Genomic DNA, 15,863 nt, shown 5'->3' with positions numbered 1-15,863 from the left:
AGAGCTTGCTCTCTCGAAGAGGCAAGTGAAGATTGCTTTCATTAATAAAAATATAATTGTTAAATTTAGTTAACAATGGTATGTTCTATGCTCAACAAAATTACTTCAATGTACTTTAAGCAGCACAGTAACAATTTCCAAATTAGTTTCCAATAGCAATCACATTAACCATAAATCACATTGACAGTAATTATAGATAGAACATGAAATAAAATGCAGACGACAAGCCAAGACAAGAGAACACCAAATTTGGCGAATGCTAGGGGAAAACCCTCTGTTCAATTCTTCTTATTATTATATCAAATGTTCAGCAGAAAGAGAGAGTACAAAAAGTCAAAGTTGACTTGCCAAATCAAAGTCAAAACAACCCTGTCAAATCTGCAGTCAAACTCAGCCCTAACAAGAATGTCAAAGATGGTCAACGTAGCAGTCAACTTCTCCTTTGAAGCTTGACCAAAGGCAGTCAAACTCGGCCTCCAGCAATGGCCAAAGTTAGCCCAAAACAGTCATAAAATTTATGGTCAAACTTGGTCAACATGAAGTCAACCCTGCAGTCAAACAGGTCAATGCAAGTCAAACATCCCATAATTTCTCGATTTCTATGCCAATCAATGCACCCTGCTCAAACAGAGTCAAACCCTCCAAAATCACAGTCAAACTTGGTTAAACAGTCCTTGGTCAACGCTAGTCAAACCCCTGCAATCTACCCAAAAAAATTGTCCTCCTTGCCACACGTGTTGGAGAAAGAGAATGCCCAATAGTTGTACAAACCAATGAGAGAAGGAGAGAGAAGAATGTGTGAGTTATGATCATGCCAAATGAAGTGAGAGGTCACTTGTATTTATACAAGTCATTGAGGGTGAAGTGACACATCCATTGGGCTTCATGAGCCTACATGATGATGTGGCCGACCTGAACAATCTGCACATGTGTGGGCATAAATTCAAAAACACACTTCTGCTTTCCAAATTAGATGATCTTTATATCAATTTCGGTCCTCTCGAAAAGAGGAATTTAATGCAATCATCTCCATCAAATGAGTTGTCTAAAGTGGAATTTGGCCCTAATTGCCAATTTTAACACTGCCTCTCAACTAGGGAGAATTCCACCTGCCAACCCATCCATCATCATCGATTATCATGTCATCCTGTCGTCATGTACCATCTTTGTATCTCATCTCATCTCATCTCTGCTCTGTTGAACACTGATATGAATAATGAAGAAGGATCAATCAAAAGTGAGTCACAAGACCTTACCATTCTCCACTGACAAAAGTCAGTCCAGAGGTAGAACCTCAATCAGACTTGATCTCCAATCAAGTTGTTGAACACCATGCATCCTAGACATAGGGAGTACGGCAGTACACGATGCATCCATTGGTAGTGTTATGGTCCCTATCCACTTTTCCCAACTCAATGGCCAGATGAGAGGTACTTCCCATGAGTCTCGGACTACATGGGTAGGATGTATGTTGGGGCATCAACAGGAGAAGGTGAACCACTCATCCTGCTCATGTGCCATAGGAGAAGGTGAAACACTCATCCTATACATATGTCAATTGTAGGGCAAGGTGAACCACTCACCCTACACACATGTCAACCATCATGGGGTATCACAGGGGAAGGTGAACCACTCACCCTCTACACAGCGCACCAATAGGGGAAGGTGAACCACTCACCCTGTGATTGCTCATAGCTCCAAGAAGAACCCCAATCCCCCAAGAGCTCCCAGAGCTCAATGTCCAACTCAAGTAGGACCCTCATGGGAGGGTCTTTCCACAACTCCAAGTCTCTCTCAAAAGGCTAAGAATTTGACCTTCCCTAAGGGCTTCGTGAGGATGTCTATGACCGGCTCATTAGTCCTTATGTGTTGGAGCCTTATTTCTTCCCATTGTACCATATCCCTAATAAAGTGGTACCTGATATCAATGTGCTTGGAGTGGTCGTAAAACACGAGACTCTCTGAAAGGTGAATCCCACTCTGGTTATCGCAGAAGATGACAGTGGTATCCAACACATGCTCAAATAGCTTACTGAAGAGCTTCCTCAACCAAACAGCTTCACAATAGGCCATACTAGCTGCAATGTATTCAGCCTCAGTGGTGCTTAAAGAAACTGATTTTTGCTTCCTACTCATCCATGAAATCAAAGCGGACCCCAATGAGAAGCAACATCTTGATGTGCTCTTTCGATCCACCACACTGCTAGCCCAGTCAACATCAGTATATCCATGTAGCCTTAAATTCCCGACAATGTATCTCAGTCCATAGTTGATTGTGCCACAAAGATATCTCAAGAGATTCTTAGCAGCAATCCAATGTATGTGATGAGGCTCGACCATAAATTGACTCAATGTATTCACAGCGAAGCATATGTCCGGATGGGAGTTTACCAAGAACATCAGGGCCCCCACAAGTTGTCTATATTCAGAGGGGTTTTCCAATTTGGGCCCAACAGCACTATCACATAGCTTCTTGAAGTTGAGCTCCATTAGAGTAGACACATACTTGCAATCCATCATCCCACATCTCTCGAGCAGCTTCACAATGTATTTTCCTTGAGAAAGGAAAATCTTACCTGGATTTTGTCAGACCTTCAGGCCTAGGAAGTAGTGCTTCAGTCCTAGATCCTTCATCTCGAACTCGAAAGCCAACTCCCTCTTGCATTGATAAATGAGAGGGTCTGCACCTATCAGAAAGAGATCATCTACATAAAGGACCAAGATGAGAGGCATGTCCTTTTCAACCTTGAAGTATAGGTTAGGATCAACATCGCTCCTTGTAAATCCCAACTTCATAAGATATCTATCAATCCTCCCATAGAGGAATTTCTTCAACTTCCATACGTGTGTCCTTTGATCTTGTACTTCGAACCCCTGAGGTTGTTCCAAGTAGACTTCCTCCTTAAGCGAGCCATGCAAGAAAGCAGTCTTAACGTCCATTTGATGTAGGCTCCATCCTTGAGTGGCAACAAGAGCAATAATAGATCGGATAGTGGTATATCGGGCAACCGGTGCAAATATCTCGTCATAGTCCACTCCTTCCTTTTGAGAGAAGCCTCAAGCAATGAACCTGGCCTTGTATTTCTCAGCACTCCCATCTGCTCCATGTTTGATTTTGTATAGCCATTTTGAGGTGATTGTGGACTTGTCCTTTGGTCTAGGCACCACATCCCAGACATCGTTTTTGATAGATTCATATTCCTCATTCATCGAATCCTTCTAAACTTGGTGCTTTATAGCTTCTTTGAACGTACATGGCTCAAATTGAATAATAGTACGCAAAGCAACTAAGTACCCTTGATACATGTTCGGCTTCTTACTGTCACAGAATGTACCTCTTGGAGCAATATGTCTTTCAGCATCTTCGAGAGTATCTTTGAGCCACAAAGGTCTTTTCCTTGAGGTAGAGGGATCACCAAGAGGTAGATCAATGGGATCTGTCGGGCCTTCAACATCGGGCATAGGCTCATCTGTCGGAGGTTCATCCTGTTTTTCTGCAGCAGCATCATTATCCTTCCTTGGAATGGGGAGATCTCTGGCTTTTCCAAGGGCAATGTCTTCATTGAAGGTAACATCATGGCTTATTTCCACTTCTCTTTGACCAAGCACATAGATTCTATATGCCTTTGAATTTTCACTGTGGCCCAAAAATATACCTTTCTTCCCAGATGCTTCCAAGTTGTTTCTTTTCCCTTTAAGCACATGAAAATACACAAGACAACCAAAAATTTTAAAATGAGAAACATCAGGTTCCTTACCAGTGAAGACCTCCTCAGGAGTCTTGAAATCCAAAGCTTGATGCGGGCTCCTATTTTGAACATACACGGTAGTGTTTGCAGCTTCTCCCCATAAGAACTTCAATAGACCTTGATCTAGGTAGAGAGTGACAGTACCTATCCCTTTCACGGGGTAGGTGGCATTATCTCCAAGTATGATCTCCAAATTAGTCTTCTTATTAATCAAATTTGAGAGGGCCTCTTTGTACCTAGTGAAGTGCCTTGAGGCTCCATTATCAATCAACCAATGATCCAAAGTATCCGGAGGAGAGGTAGTAGATAGAGCAGAAACAAGACAAAACACCTTTTCTTTTTCTACAATATTACTTTCCTCATACCTGGAATTTCTCGATCTTTTGGGAGGTCGACCATTTCCATATCGAGCAGCGGGAGCATTCCTTTTTCCTTTATTGTTGAACTTGTTGTTCCTTTGATTGTCATTTCCTTTGAAATTGTTGTTGTTGTCGTCATCCCTTGGAGAATTCTTCTTGTGAGGACACTCTCTAGCATAGTGGTCGAACTTGTTACAATTGTAGCACCTTCCTTTCCTTCCTTCTTTGAATCCTTGCTTGAACCCTTGACCCTATCTCCTTGGACCAGCATTATTTTTCTTCTTTGCATGAGCGGAGAAAGCAGTAGGTTCATTTCCATTTGAAGGCTTGTCTCTCTCCATCATCCTCGTCTCCTCTTGAGTGCATCTAGCCAATAATTCATCGAAACTAGGAATCCTGTCATTGTTGAGAATGGTGGTGTTAAACACATCCCATGCTCTTGAAAGACCCCCAAGTGAAATGAGAGTGAGCTTCCTGACAGCAATAACTTCTCCAATAGATAGAAGGTCATTCTTGATTTGTGTGATCCTCATGAAGTAGGATTGGATAGACTCCCTTTTATCCATCTTGATGTCCTTCAACTTGTTTTTGAGAAAGAGGATTTGATTTGCATTGTTCACTTTGAACATCCCAACCAGCTTATCATATATCTCCTTAGAAGTTCCCAAATCAGAAATATAGACAACCAAATGCTTTTGAATAAAGTCAACCAAAATTTTCTTTGCTTTGACCTCACCTTTTCTATACTTCGTCTTAGCAACAGTCGGTGCATTTGAAGGAGGCTCCACCACTTTTCCCTGCACATAGTCCAATACTTCATGCTCCTCCAAAGTGTGAAAAATTGGTTACCCGATTCCTACTACAGCAAACTAATTATATTTCACCTATTTCTTAAATTAATTGAACAAGTTACTTGCAGTTTTCTACGGCAAATATTGAAATACATAAACTACAGCCTACACCAAAATAAACAGCGGAAATGAAATACGACACAGGAGAGAAATAAACATCACACACATCTACACAATTATTTTTGGACAAAAGTCCCCGGAAAAACCCAATGTGGGAAAACCGGTACAGCAGGTGAGGGTTTTATTATTATGCAATAGTTTTGAATACAATCTTTGGATGCCTTGTTGGCTATCCAATACAGAGAATATCACTGACAGAAGAATCGTAAGAAGTACCTCACACTATCACAGGCGATCTGACTAATCCAGGAACAAAATGGCTTGCCCCTTGTGGCCTCTGCGCAGTCACTACATCAGCGTAGCGTCACAGCGTCTAGGGACAATGTCACTCCTGCTCATCGATTTGCCTCCCAGGAACTTCAATTTCCACCTCCCGGTCTCATACCCCAATTTCCAACTTCTGAAATTGATCCTTCCAACAAAATTACGAGCCTCCTCAAGGCTCTGCGTCAGCCTACGCTGGATCTGCGTGGCCTCAGCACTGCCTCTCCCGGATCTCTCTCTGCATTCTCTGTTGAGTATTCCTGGATCAGGAGAAATCTCCAACAGGAACTATCCCTGCCCCTCACTGCAAAAGATCACTATGAATTTCTCTCTCGGCAATTGTTGTGCTTCAAAAATTCGATCTTCTGATCTCCACTCGATGTGTTTTCCAAATGCCCATCAAGCCTCCTCTTATAATCCTTTTGTTGAGAACCAACGGCCTAGATTAGATCCTAATCAATGGCTTAGATCATTTTGTCTTGATCCTCGTCTTCTTTTAGAAGTTTCACCCATAGTTAGATTAATATCCTTTAATTATTTCAATTTCCTAAGTTTAGACTTAGGGACCCATTAAAAATAATTGATTATTTTAATAAAATTGATTCTGGTTGGAATTTCCCAAAACGATTTCTGGGTATTGTGGAATGCATGTGTCCAAGCCTCCCTGCAAATTTTGAGGCTTAGAACACATCCGATGCTAGCAGAAATCAACACTCCCTCTAAGAGAGGAATGTGCTCTAGTAATGCAACTTGCTGAAGCATCACCCTTCTCCTAAGTAACCGGATTCGTCCAAATGGCCTAGCGAACCGGAATCCGGCGTGTCGGATACGATTCGGCCAAAAAACGTGTCCCAAAATAGGATTCGTCGAATCCTATCAGGATTCTTCGAATCCCAAACGTGTCCCGAATTTTGCTAGTGTGTCCCAATTTTTGCCTGCGTGTCCCAATTTCCAAGATTTGTTTTGCCGAAAAGGGACTCCCGCGGGTTAAAAAAGGCCACATTTCCTCATTTCAGTCACGATGTTTATCATTTGGCTTGCATTGTTTGAGTTGTTTGCAAGTGGAGAAGGGTTTGGAGCAAGGAGCTAAGGGAGTAGAGCGTTCGGCAAGGAGATTCAAGCACCAGGTAAGTGAATTTCAGCTCCATTTTTTTGCATTTCTTATTCTATTACAGCAGTTTGTATATGATTTTTTGTTTACAAATTTGTGCATGTTCATTTATTCATGGCTCAATCAAAGGCAGCAATTAGGGGGCAAAGGAAGGGCAAGAATGTCTCCATTGGAGATGCCCCTCCTCCCCCAATATCATCAGAGTCTGTTGCAAGTAATGTTGATGGAAGAGGAGGACCTAAAGACAACACTGATTTATATTTTCCATTGGCATTGCACCAGCACCACCTATGTAACACATTTTGATTTGATGACTTAATGAGAAAACTACAGTTGTCAGTGTGTTTATCTTACTATCTTGTAGTTGTAAGTTGTCTTTCAGTTATGAATTATGAATCATGATTTATGTGACCACTGACATGTATTTGAATTTTGTATGTACTATGCATGCTATAGATGAAGATCTATGTTTGAAATCAATAAATTTGTATCATTAATTAAAATTTGTGTAAGAAATATCTAATTTTTAATATATATATATATATATACATATATATATATATATATATATACATATATATATATATATATATATATATATTTAATAAAATAATATATAACGAATCCTACGTGTCTTGTTCCAGGGGGTCAACGTGTCCGAATCCGATACTACGAATCCCAAATCCTACGAATCCCGAATCCTCGTGTCAAGTGACTTAGCCCTTCTCTATAACATCTCCCTCTGCGTTGCTGATGTCTGACATCTCTGCCCACCAACCACTGTGCAAATGTTGCATCGATACTGTTGTTGACACTGCCACTGCCAACACTGCGTTTGTACTACAACTCCCTCTCAAATTCTACATCCGTGCTGCTGCTGGCACTGCCACTGCAGACACTGCAACCTTCTCCAACTGTTGTTGCTACTGCATCTACAACGGAAAAGCATCCCAAATTACTGAACTGGTGTTCAGTATGATGTGTCTATTGTTGGAGTTATGGCTGCTGCTAATCTCTACGTTGACCCTCTGAAGCCTCTACGCTGTTGTTGACCTCTACTCTATTCCAACTGCACTGCTGCCAACTCTAGCTCTGTGTTGCTCAGTCTCTGGCGCTCCTAGCCACTGCAACTGTCACTCTGACACTCCTCTGCATTCACTGACCCATCCATCCTGCTACTACTAATCTAGGCTCCTGTAGCAAGGTATTGATCCAAGAGGTGGACTCCTCAAGGATCCTGCCCATTTGCAGCTCTTTCAAACTACAGTTCTATATCACCACACTTATGGGGAATCATGGCAAACTCCTCCTCGATCTGTGCGGATGCAACCTTCAGATCATGCTTCTCGTCCTTGTCCTTCTTCTTGAGAGGACATTGTGTAGCGTAGTGACCAAGTTCGCCACACCGGAAGCACTTGATCTTTGAAATATCTTTCTTCTTCTTTTACTGCTCTTGCTGCCCCTTAGATGTGAGGGTTGCATTCTCATCCTCCTCCTTGGGCTTCGACCCACTGTTGCTGCTACTACTGTCAAGCTTGCACTTGACTAAGTCTCTCCTCATCTCTTCCTGCTGAAGAGCAGCCCACATTCCTTCCCAGTCTGGCAATTTCTCCCTGCCCAGGATGCTCTGGACAAATACTTGCCACTCTTCTGAAACTGAGTTTAGGGCCAGCCTCACCATCTCGGTAGGCTGAGGTGTTGACCCCACAGCTTCCAACTCGTCTCGGGTCTCCTAAAGCTTTGCAAGGAACGGATCAATGCGTTCCCCCTTCTGCATTTGCGTGGATCTCATCTTCTGCTCCAAGTACATCTTCCGCTACTCGGAAGATCCCTAATATAGCGTGGACAAGACATCCCACATCTCCTTGGCAGTCCCTTTGCCTAAGATGTGACAAACTACATGATCCTTCACTTCGTCGAGGATCATTAGCTTGGCCTTCGCCATCTCTCCCTTCTACTTTTTGAGCGGATCTGGATCTGCGGACTCAACTACCACACTGTCGACGTAGATCTTGAGAAAATGTTCATCCAGAAGGCATGACATTCTTGCCTTCCAGATCACATAGTTGGATGCACCATCCAACCGATCCTGATCTCTCAATCCACTAGCTGCCATCTCTGCCAATCGAAAAAGTCGAATGACCTCCTCTCTCCTCTGTGCTACTGCTGAGCTAGCCTACGCACTCCCTGCTAGAGTCGATAGATCTGTTGCTCAGCAAATGAGAATTCGAATTCCCTGGCTAGGAATTCTCTGAGGAAGAAATTCCCTCAAGTGTCTCTCTCTCTCCCACTGACGTTATTCTGCCAGCAACTGCTGCAAAATATCTACGTCCCAGCTGAAGATCTGCTCTGCAAGGAAAATACGTTGCTCCCTTCTGCCTCTGGAAAGTTTCGAACTGGAGATCCAATTTCTCTGTCGACTCACTCAGAGAAATCGATTTCTCCTCAAAGACTTCGTCCTTCTTAGCCTTTGAACTGCATTGCCTCTAGGGTTTCAAATTGTTGCCTCTGCAGTAATTTCGAAATCCTCTTCCTCTCTGCTTCTGAGCTCTTATGCTTACGATCTGTGCTCTGACCATGTGAAAAATCGGTTACTCGATTCCTACTGCAGCAAACTGATTATATTTCACCTACTTGTTAAATTGATTGAACAAGTTACTTGCAGTTTTCTATGGCAAATACTGAAATACATACACTGCAGCCTACACCATAATAAACTGCGGAAACTAAACGCAGCACAGGACAGAAATAAACATCACACATCTACACAATTATTTTTGGACAAAAGTCCTTGAAAAAACCCAATGCGGGAAAACCGGTGCAGCAGCTAAGGGTTTTATTATTATGCAGTAGTTTTGAATACAATATTTGGATGCCTTGATGGCTATACAGTACAGAGAATATCACTGACAGAAGAATAGTGAGAAGTAACTCACACTATCACAGGCGATCTGACTGATCCAACCACAAAATGGCTTGTCCCTGCTGCATTTGCGCAGTCACTACGTCAGCCCAACGTCTAGGGACAGCGTCACTCCTTATGTTAATCGATTTGCCTCCCAGGAACTTCGATTTCCATCTCTCGATCTCACACCCCAGTTTCCAGCTTTTGAAATCGATCCTTCCAGCAAGATTACAAACCTCCTCGAGGCTCTACGCTACCTCTGCGTCAGCCTACGCTAGCTCTGCGTGGCCTCAGCGCTGCCTCTCTCAAATCTCTCTCTGCCTTCTCTACTGATTATTCCCGAATCAGGAGAAATCTCCAATCGGAGCTATCCCTACCCCTCACTGCAAAACATCACTTCGAATTTCTCTCCCGGCGACTGCTGTGCTTCAGAAATTCGATCTGCTGATCTCCACTCGATGTGTTTTCCAAATGCCCATCAAGCCTCCTCTTATAACCCTTCTGTTGAGAACCAACGACCCAGATTAGATCCTAATTAATGGCTCAAATCATTTTGGCTTGATCCTCATCTTCTTCTAGAAGTTTCACCCACAGCTAGATTAATACCCTTTAATTATTTTAATTTCCTAAGTTTAGACTTAGGAACCCATTAAAAATAATTAATTATTTTAATAAACTGATTCCGAGTGGAATTTCCCAAAAATATTTTTGGGTATTGTGGAATGCATATGTCCAAGCCTCCCTGCAAATTTTGAGGCTTAGAGCACATTCGATGCTACCAGAAATCAACACAAAGTCAGGTCCAAAGTCATCTTCCATGCATGATAGTCAGATTTGTCATCGAGCTTGTCCTCAGTCTTGAAATAAGATGAAGAAGCCATTGAAACTTCTTCCAATAAATATTTCTTAGTGATTTCTTTCTCTCTCTTGCTTGGGCTTTGTCTTGACCTGGGCTCTGATACCATGTTAAATTTAGTCAACAATGGTATGTTCTATGCTTAGCACAATTACTTCAATATACTTTAAGCAGCCCAATGACAATTTCCAAATTAGTTTCCAATAACAATCACATTAACCATAAATCACATTGACAGTAATTTTATATAGAACATAAAATAAAATACAAAAGACAAGCCAAGGGAAGAGGACACCAGATTTGGCAGATGACAAGGAAAAACCCCAATGTGGGGAAAACCCTTTGATCAATTCTTCTTATTATTATATCAAATGTTCAGCGAAAAGATAGTACAAGAAGTCAAAGTTGAATTGCCAAATCAAAGTCAAAATAACCCTGTCAAATCTACAGTCAACTGCAATCAAACTCAACCCTAACCTAAAAGTCAAAGATGGTCAACATAATAGTCAAACTTCTCCTTTGAAGCTCGGTCAAAGGAAGTCAAACTCGACCTCCAACAACGTTCAAAGTCAAGCCAAAACAGTTATAAAATTTGTGATCAAACTTGGTCAACCTGAAGTCAACCCTGCAATCAAATAGGCTTGCAGTCAATGCAAGTCAAACAGCCTAGAATTTCTCGATTTCTGTGCCAATCAATGCAGCCTGGCCAAACAGAGTCAAACCCTCCAAAATCACAGTCAAACTTGGTCAAACAGTCCCTGGTCAATGCTGGTCAAACCCCTACAACAGTCCTGAAATTTGGCCCTGCAATCTGCCCAGAAAATTCATCCTCCTTGTCACACATGTGAGAGAAAGAGAATGCCCAATCGCTGTACGAACCAATGAGAGACGGAGAAAGAAGAATGTGTGAGTGATGATGACACCAAATGAGGTGAGAGGTCACTTGTATTTATACAAGTTGTTGAGGGTGAAGTGAAAGGTCCATTGGGCTTCATGAGCCTACATGATGATGTGGCCGGCCTGAACAATTTGCACATGTGTGGGCATAAATTCAAAAACACACTTCTGCTTGTCCAAATTAGATGATCTTTATATCAATTTTGGTCCTCTCGAAAGAGGAATTTAATGCAATCACTATCTCCATCAAATGAGCTGTCTTAAGTGGAATTTGGCCCTAGTTGCCAATTTTAACAATAACATTTTGTGGTAATTTGAAGCTTTATTTGGCTAATATGGTTGCAATCCATCATTTCTGCAAGTAAATCTGGGTAAAATCTATTATTTTTGCTCTACATATTTCAATTTACTAACAAAGAACACCAAATATTCTTATATTATTTTTAATTGTTGTGGTGACTTATATTTTCTTTTTCATCATTATGGTCCTGCATTTTTCAATTTTACATTCCTGACCTCAATTTTCTTTCATTTTGGTTTATTAGCATTACGTTACATCACACATTTCATCCATACTGAGTTGTAGAGTGCATCTCACTTCTCTCAGTGCAATTAACATAAAGTAAACCAATCTTGTTGAAGGGATTCTGCTTTTGGTTTTTTCATATGGGCAGGGAGAACACTTCAACTTAGTTGCTTGCAGCTAATTTAACTACTATTTCTTACAAGTATTGTCTCCATTCATATTTTATGCACAACAATCTTTTGATTTGCAATGGACAGCAAGGAACACAGGTAACTTTATTCTTCTTACATTTCTTATATGTTTCTATATGTTGCTTTTAACCTTTATTTCTTACGTTGACATAGTGTTTCTGATCTGAGTCTGATATCAATTGATACAAGCACACAACGGGAGCATGAAAAAGGAAGAGAAAGAGAATGTTTCTTCAAAAACAGTGGCTTTATAACTGTGAGAAAACCTACGCGTGTCTCGTCAATGTTTTATTTGAGTGTGTTTTAGCATGACTAGAATTATATTTTCTTGTGTAGCAGCAAAACTCTTCCACATCTTCAAGACTTAGAAAACAATTTCTACTATTGTATATTGGAGGCAAGTTTTGGAGAAGTTTTGGTTGTGCGCGCGCAGGCAGAGGAAGTAAGAACAGCGTGCTGGAACAATCGCGCAGATATGGCACAGCACGCAACATTAGTACACAGTGGAGAACTACGCTGACGACAACAGCGTGGAAACGAAGGAGTGGCTAGGCGGGAAATTGCCAAATTTGAAAATATCAAATGCCCGCGTTTTGGGTTAGTCTAGTTGCAGTAACAGCAGTTTATCTACCCATAGTAATGGTTTCACCTGGGTATTGCCCATGGTAATTGTGTGCCTGTAATTCTGTATAAATTGGCAGAAACCAATGGGATTGGGGATGGTTGGTTGGAGTGGTCGATTGACTAGTCAATCATTTAGGTATTGGGCTGTTTCTACGATGCTGAATTAGGCTAGTGAGCTTAGGGGAACACTGTGGTACTGCGTTTGGCACTCTTTTGGTAATAAGAATGATGGTTGGACCGTTGGAGTTTTGCATGTCTGGTGTTCTATGTTTACATGATGATTTTATTGATGAGTAGCGTTTATCTATGATAATCATGGTTGAATGTTGGATAAAATGTCTTGCTAAAAGTAGTTGGTGAACCCCTTTCTTTTTAATTTTTGTTGTTGATAATATTTCGCATCTGCCCTAAATATCTGTAAACGAAGTTTAGATGTAAAATGGAGCATAGGTGGGGTAGAATTATGGCCCATATCAGATTCTCATTCCCCTTCCAGCTGCAGAAACTTGGTTCTCGCAGCCCCATAAGTGCTTCGGGTGAGACCTCTCCTGTTCCACAAGCGTTTCCGCAAGGGCCAGTACACAGTGGGGATTTTGTTGGTCACATCATGCACAATAACCTGGGCCAGAAACTAAAAAGCACCAACAGTACAAGTAATGATGAGTCCTTCGTTAAGAATCCAGTGTGCAGCCAATACCCCTTTGGGGGCTTACTAAGCAGAAATATCAACGGTTGAATACTTCTATGATGTCTTTTATCCAAAACATAAGTCTTATGATGTGGGCAAGCCGTTAGGGAGCGCCATTAGTGCTGCCACAGTTGGTCTCGCAGCACCCTCAATTGGCCTCTGAATGACAAGTTTCATGCATTGGCCTTGGCAACCTCAGAAGCCTAAAGGCCATAGCAGCAGAAAGATGATCATGGGAAATTGATGCTCCAGAAACTAAGCTCCAGATTGAAGACTAGGGAGGTCCACAATGTAATGACAATGATTATCCTCCAGCTATTGGATTGGTTCTGGCAATTCACAAATTCACAAATGGTACTGAACGTAAACTCAGCAGTGCTGACAAGTGATGCAGGCAACAGAGGAAAGCAGCCAGGGATCAATCCCAATTCTTCTTGCATTAAGCTCAAAACACTCAACCACAAGCTAGCCCACTGAGCTAACTAGTGCATGATATTTTATTCATATGATCTTGACGTAAATTCTGTCCTGATTGGTATGGTGATTTTAAATTTTGGGCTATCCCATTTGAATCCATTAGTGTACGAAGTTCCCTTCTGATACCCTTTAATTTGGGTTTAGTATTTAATAAGTTATGATAATCTTTACGCCTTTTTAATGCCCTCAAGGTAGTGCTAGTGGTGGCATGTACATATTAATGTTTTGAAAGAAAGTATTTAAACAAACAAAAAAGTACAAGTACCTTCTTGTTCAGCAGGAACTGGCGCTTGATCTTCCACTCTTCGTCAGCTATTGAGAAAAAGCAGGAAAATTTAAAGACATTCTTATCAATATATCACAAACCCAATACCAGTTAACCAACAAGTGTTCAAATGAAATGCAAAACAGTTTGTTGGCAAAACTGAGGCCACTCACCTGCAGTTTTTGCTGTCTTCGTTGCTGCGGAGATGACTGTGGACAAGTGGCCACTTCTTCCTTTCAAAGTAAAACATAACCCACTAGTGTAAAATGCATTGGAGGCAAATTTTGAAGCCATATAAGGCTTTGAGATTGAGAGATGGTATGGACAGGATAAGAAAAGACATGGCTGATACACTGCAGTAGTAACCATGACTAGATCAATCTGAATAAACATGAAAATCAGCCTGTCATAAAATATGTTGAGTTCGGTTCGATTAAATTGTTTACTGAGAATGGGTTTCTACTGGGCCCACCGTGACAACTCCCTCACATCCGGATAGCATTAGCATGCCACGAGTAGTTAGATAGTTGGTGGAAACTATCTAGAGGATATGAATATGAATGTAAGGATATGAATAGGAGAGTGAAAATAACAAGGGGGAGTGCTTTTCATACAAATATATTTATTACAGGTAGGGAATTATATTTATTTATATATTTATTTATTTTTTGAAAGATGTTTTTAAAATTTTAATTTAATTATTAGCAATTATGAAGTGAATGGTAAAGATTTAATTTCTATAAAATATTTTTAATAATATTTATAAATTAAAGTTTGATATTTACTTTTATCAGAGGTTTTTTTTTATTAATCAAAAATACTTTTATCATAGGTATTTTTTTATTAATCAAAAAAAGGTAGTAGGAACAAGTGTCATATGAAATGAGTTATTTTTTTGGCATGTGGTATTGAAGCCATAGTATTTTATGAAAGCCTATATACCAATCAAAAATATCCATGGTAACTCCATAGTTAAGAATCATATTATTGTATTTTTAAATGTATATATGTTTAACTTATATATTAATTATTTTTATCATTAATAATAATTTAAAATAGAGTTATAATTTAGCTAATATTTTTAATTTTTTTAATTTTAACAATATGTGATGTATTTGTTTTGATGTTTATCGAGAATTGATGTTTATTTGTTTTGATGTTTATCAAGAATTGATGTTTATTTGTTTTTACCAATCATTTAATTTATATGATTGCGCTAGTTATTATATGTAGAGAATAATATCATTTTAGGATCCAAGTTTTCCCCCTAAGTTTTGGGTTCCAAGTTAAATTAATTGATGAGTTGAATTCTTTTAACAAATATTCATTTGAATTTTTACTTTATTTTTAACACAAATGAGTAGATTTTCTATTAAGCCTGTGCCCAAACACAAAAAGATACATGAAAAATTATTACATTGCTTTTTCATGCATCTAATGCTTCATAGGATGACTGGTAAGTGGTCCCAAATTTTCAAATTGGAGGTCTACTACACCAAATGATCTACATACATACATCTTGCAAAATTAGTCTAACAAAAAGACAAACTTATAATAGGAATTCATAATCAAAAGTGAGGGGGATCTTTTGTCAAAGGTTTGTTAAGATCAATCAGAAAATTATCAGGTCCTCGACTGAGTGCATTGCTTGTAGAGCTTTGGTTTTCTCTTATCTCCAATTTCATTAAGATGATTCAGTTGCTCGCGCAAGATATCAATTTCGTCGTACTGGCGAATAACTTTAGCTTTGAGTTGTTGGAGTTCGTCCACTAGAAAAATGATTGTATTCATTTGCTAATGGATTTTCCAGTTCATATCCATATTCTCAAGGTGCAAATCTTTACAATGTTGGGGATGCTTATTTCCAGCCCTACTGCTACGTGCCACTATAGATGGTTCTTTCTTGAATGGCATTGGACAATATGGAGGAGAGGGAGCCAATTACCAGTGAAGACAGGGTGCAGAGAAACCCAAGCGCCA

The 15,863-nt window shown here is 40.2% G+C and overlaps 1 protein-coding gene across 1 annotated transcript in view; it reads right to left on the bottom strand.

The window, feature by feature from the left end:
• The window catches only part of LOC149244943 (Rhodanese/Cell cycle control phosphatase superfamily protein), a 170,576-nt gene extending 156,215 nt beyond the window's left edge, over positions 1-14,361 (bottom strand). Inside the window, exons 1-2 of the mRNA XM_089457628.1 lie at positions 14,057-14,361; positions 13,884-13,930 (exon numbers count right to left, since the gene is read on the bottom strand). Coding sequence (XP_089313754.1) covers positions 13,884-13,930; positions 14,057-14,276 — 267 coding nt within the window. The 5' untranslated portion in view covers positions 14,277-14,361. The remainder of the gene's footprint in view (positions 1-13,883; positions 13,931-14,056) is intronic.
• Between the last annotated feature and the right edge of the window lie 1,502 nt (positions 14,362-15,863).

The sequence above is a fragment of the Pinus tabuliformis genome, chromosome 7 (assembly GCF_031772625.1).
Source record: "Pinus tabuliformis cultivar Carrire ecotype Pingquan chromosome 7, CPIR1, whole genome shotgun sequence".
NCBI lineage: Eukaryota > Viridiplantae > Streptophyta > Pinopsida > Pinales > Pinaceae > Pinus > Pinus tabuliformis.
Note: the sequence above shows the minus strand (reverse complement) of the source record. Positions and strands in the feature narration are given on the sequence as shown.